We start from the raw sequence: 5348 nt of genomic DNA on the forward strand, positions 1-5348 counted from the left end.
ACAGTGCAAAGCCTCCCGCTGCTGGCGGTATCAAGGTATTAATAGCGGCTGCGCAGTTTAGCGCTACATGTATGCATATACATATGTATACATCAGCATGTAAATATCATATATATACATAAATATATTAATCTTCCATTGTTCTTGCGCTCCAATGTACGGGCTTAAGTACATTCCAACGCGTGCACGCCCCCTGTGAAAAGGCCCAGTGCACGTGCCATGTATACACGCCCAATGTACCGTGCTTCTTACTTCGCGCATGTGCATATGAAAAAGTCTCTGGACATGGTGGCAATTTTTTTTTTCGCACATATATCATATGCCGCTTAAGCACTTGCGAATTATTTCTCGTTAGCCTTATATTATTTTTTTTTTTTTAAAAATAAAATTTTATTCTTGTTACCTTTTTGTGTTGCTTCTTTTCCGGTTTTTAATATTTTTCGTTCCATTTTTGTTGTTAACCCACAGGATGCGATAAAATAATGCACACATGCATTTTTATTTAAAAAAAAGGAAAAAGCATGAGTATATGAGAAGGTTTAAAATGTAATGTGAAATTTTTGTGTGAATGCGGGGGGGAAAAGCCCCATGCTTGTTTCTGCCAACCATGACGAAGCAAGAGCGCGTGCCCTTCATGTATGCCTGCCTGTTACACCGATTGTGTCACCTGCCTATTATGGTATTATGCTCCCTGATTATTTTGCCCCCAAATGTACACCCTAGTATGTGTACATACAAGTATCCCCATCCGTACACGCGCACCAAAAAATATATTTTTGCTCTCACGCCTTAATCACACTTAGCACATTGGAACACCATAAGCGCAAAAATAAATTTTGATTATTTTTCCGGATGAACAAAATTTATGTGTCACTGTTACATTGAATTAAATGCCCAATATTGAGAGAGAGCATAACGATGACACACAAAAAAAAAAATGCTTGCGAATGCCACTTAACCCCTTACTCATTTTTGCGTGTACATACACAAACGCATAAGTCCGCAAATGCTTAACCACACGAATGGTTAACACTTGAATGAGTCAACACGCGAAAGCGCAACTGAGTGAGTGGCCACTTTCGTAAAGGCACAAGTTATCGTCTGATTTACACCTGTTGAGATTTCCCCACCGAGTGTACACACCAAGCCGACTTCACGAATGTCCTGTCGCCCATCCGTACCACTGTGAGGCCACCATGAGAAAGGAAACAGTTCATGTGCACGTGGTACCATGAACAAGTGGGTATTTGTGGCCGTATTTGCATTTCATTGCTGTATAATATAAACAAAGAGCGCTGTTACATATGTGCTGCTAAAGGGTTACCGTGTAAAGTCGGTGGAGTAAATGATGCCACCAATGTATCTCCATTGAAAGCACCTGTACATAACTACATCCTACATTAATACGTACACACATATGTTTGCATTTCCCTTCCTTTGCTTCGTACATTTTGTGGCATAACCTCCCCCACCCCTTTTTTCCTTACAACTACTTTTTTTTGTTTGTCCAATGATGATATAATAAAATTTAGCCATTGTTTATGTACACTTACATAATTAACATTTTTTTTTTTTTCGCATTTTAAAAATATTTATGTTTAGGGACTTCACCTCCCCACGAAATATTGTTAAGTAACGTAATGTGCTGTTTTTAATTACACTGTTTAATTTGTATGCACAGTTTTCCACTCATTCGGTGGTCCACACCTTCCCTTCTTACATTCCTTCCTTTTTTTTATTTTTTTTTTTTTTTGTTCACCTGTCGTCTTTTGCAACTTGGCATATTTGAAACCACATTTTTTTTTAAAACTTGGATAGTCCAGCGTAATTACGCGAAAGCTGCATCGAGCGAGGTGTTATACGTATGCGTGTATGCACTTGGCATTTCGAATGCATTCCTTCCCCCTATCACCATCACCACTTCCATGTGTACATTTGTGCGCCCGTGCACAGTTTCGCGTATACATTTTTGTCAACATTCTTGGAAGCATTTAAGTGTATGCACGGTGTGTACCCATAAACATCAGTGCGAACATGTACCATCGCAAGCACAACTAAATGCACATATGTGTAAGTACATTCATGTTCATTAGCTCGTATTCCCTTACACACGTCAGTAAGTACGAACTTGCATACGAATACGGCCACCACACACCTGTGCACATTTGTGTGTGCTCGTGCGAATGTATCCCCATGTGTATTTAACCGATAACATACATACATATATACATTTTGGAGGCGTATTCTGATGCAAACGTCACTTGGGTGATAAAACAAATTCGTGCGCGTCCCTTTTCATTCGAATACGTATGCGTATGCCAGTGCATACTTTTTGCAACTCGTGTGTTTTACGGGAAAGCATATAGCACTCCTTTGCTTATGTGCGAGCATACGGGCACTTCTCTGCCGGATTGTCGGATGTGTACCTTCAAGTGTATGTGAAAAAGTATCCACCCGTGTGTGTATGCAAATTCAAATGCATTCGGATGCGTAAGGAAATAATATGCTGTACATGTGTGCCCCCCTCATGTTAAGTGCTGAAAATGCCTGCACCATGCTGAAGGGGCTATGTATGCACTTATAATTTTATTGTCATGCTAAGCACGAAAGGGAAAAAGTGAGCAGCAAAAGCGAAAAGGCACAGCCCATATATAAAAAAAAAAAATAGAAAAATCGAAGAGGACGAAAAAACCAATCAGGTCAACAAAACGATTGCACATCATTTGTGCTCTTTTTTTTTTCTTCTTTTGCTGAAAATAAGGATATGAAAAAATTTACATCACATGACATTTATTTAAATTTGCACCCTTTTAACATATACACATGTATGCACTTATGTATACTGTGCATATTTGTGTTTATTTATGTATGAATGAATTATGTTCCCCTGTCTCTCGCCCCCTTTTTTTTATTTTTTTAAGATATATTCTTTCCACTTATCAGAAATGTGTACACTCAGGAATTGAACATGTTATCATATTTGTTGTTTTAAATTGTGATTTTTCCCCTTTGTCCAAACGACTAGATGTTGCTTCGTCCCTTTATTTTTTTGTATACTTGACGTGTGCCTCTCACATACCATTCGTACATTTATCAAGCGCCACCACCCTCTTCCGTACGTTTTGCATCCAGTTTCCATCCTCCCTGTGCTGCCATACAATCATTTTTCATTTTAAAATTTGAAGTTGCATTGCTTTGCCCATTCATCCCCTTCCCTTTTAATTCATGTCAACTCGCGCAAAGAAGCAGTAAGGCATTTTTTTCAAATTGCATATCGTTTATTTTCCGAGCGAATACTTGATTTCATTTCAACAGTTAAAGCTTACGTTTCCCTGCTCCCCAGAGTTATATGTGAATATTGTACTTTTTGAGAGAGCATCCACGGGAATCTGTGCTCGAGTGGTAAGCATATGCATTCATTCGTACATACGTGAGCGAGTGTGACTGTGTGCGCCAGTGGTACAACAGGCGTTACAATAAGCGGCACACCAAGTGCTAAGTCGGAGTGTGTGCCAAAGTGTACACCAGGAGTTAGGCCAAGTGGCCAATAAAGTGGCAGGTCAAGTGACGCATCAGCTAGTGTATCAACCCGCACATGCTTACACACGCGTGTTTTCCTTCTGCCTGTATGTGTAATTTTTAATTTAAGGGGAAAGCGCCATTACATTAAAAGGGAAAACAATAAAAAGAAAAAGAAAAAAGAATGTGTGAATGCCCTTTATTTTCGTGAATTTCTTTTTCGCGTGTGATGACAACACATGGTTGCGTGGACTTCCTATGCCGTTTTCGTACGAAGTTATAGAGAAACAACCTTTACATGTGTTATCGCTGGAGAAACAAATCAGCGCTGGTCACAGGACTCGTTCGTTGTGACTGCCTGTAACTTTTCCTTTGTGTAAGTCATTTCATCGACACGAGCACACTGCAGATATATCGTTTTTTTTGCACCGTTCTGTCATTACCGCCGTGTTCGATTTGTACGTCACTACGACAGGTTGGACACGTCTCAACTTGGTATACTTGCTTGACCGTATTTTCAGGTTACTGAGCGTGATTGTCCCACTTAGCATATTAAACGTGCCCGTGTCCGTTTTTCCCCCACCCCCCATTTTGCTGTCCACCCCCGTGGAGGTGAATAAATTAAAAGGGAATAAAATGAATAATACTTTTCAAAATGAAAATTTCAAAGAAGACAACTATATTAAGGCCTGGATTAAGCAGTCGGAAAACCCGGAACTTTATAAAAACTGGAACGACATAGAAGAACAGAGTTATCCGAACGAACTGGTGAAGGTTGTTGACTTTAACAATTTCAATAGCAATCTTATAAACACAATTATGTCTGAACATTCTGTTGAAATGTCCCAAAAAAAAAAAAAAAGGAAAGCCTACAGTTTATTTTATAGTAATGAAATAAACCCTGAAAATAATAACCACTCGTGTAATGAAGAGTACCCGAATTATTACCATAATTGTATGTATCCATCATGCGATGACAGTGACGTAAAATACTTTTCCTCGTTGGATAAAACTCCAGTGGGAGGAAGCATGGCTGATAGGCCCAAGTTACAATTGAAGGAAGAAAAAAAACGTATGTCCATTAAAAAAATGAAAAGGGAAAATATTTGTACAGAAAATAATTATAACGATATGACGATGTGTGGAAATTTTGTAAACTCCTCTCCACTTATAAAATTAAAAGAATTTACAAAGCCAAGTTATGGAAGTGAAAGCACAAGTGAATTTTTTAATAATTACGACTTTGAAACGCCAATTAAAATCCTCAGCTCAAGGAAAAAATCCTATGATTATAAAAATAAAAAAGATAATAGTACTACAAACACGACCAAGGAAAACTCCTCGCAGGAAAATGCCTCATCCAATAATAGCGAAACTAAGAGGACCATCAATTTTTCCAATAAGACAGACGATTTTAACGACCTGCATTACAACTCCGATAACGATTACTTGACATCTTCCGAATATGTGGACGACGATGACTCATCCAGGTGCTCGAACAAGAAACAGAGTGAAGTGAACTTCCTCGGACAGCCATTGGAATACAAGGTCGTCGGCAACGTCATAAATATTTCAAAGGACCACCCGCATTTTACTATGTTGTGACGGGAAACCCATCAGTTGTGGCAATTGAAGCAATCGTACAATAGGAACAACACCGTGGCAATATTTGGCAGCGCCGGTCTGCACCATTTGAATTTTTTTTTTTTTTTCATCGCAACGGAATCGCACAGGGGAATGCTTCAAGTGGAGGCATAAAAATAAACGTAAAGGCGACGCAATAAGCGAAGAAATAAACGACGAAAAGATAAAGAACGAATTTGGAGAAT

The 5348-nt window shown here is 38.9% G+C and overlaps 1 protein-coding gene across 1 annotated transcript; it reads left to right on the forward strand.

Moving 5' to 3' along the window:
• Window positions 1-4155: 4155 nt before the first annotated feature.
• On the forward strand, window positions 4156-5124 carry PCOAH_00041590 (Uncharacterized protein; the record flags this gene model as incomplete). The annotated part of the gene is made up of 1 exon (XM_020060947.1): window positions 4156-5124. The coding sequence occupies one exon, from the start codon at window positions 4156-4158 to the stop codon at window positions 5122-5124; it is 969 nt and encodes a 322-aa protein (XP_019916115.1).
• Between the last annotated feature and the right edge of the window lie 224 nt (window positions 5125-5348).

Source organism: Plasmodium coatneyi, chromosome 12, assembly GCF_001680005.1.
Source record: "Plasmodium coatneyi strain Hackeri chromosome 12, complete sequence".
Classification (NCBI taxonomy): domain Eukaryota; phylum Apicomplexa; class Aconoidasida; order Haemosporida; family Plasmodiidae; genus Plasmodium; species Plasmodium coatneyi.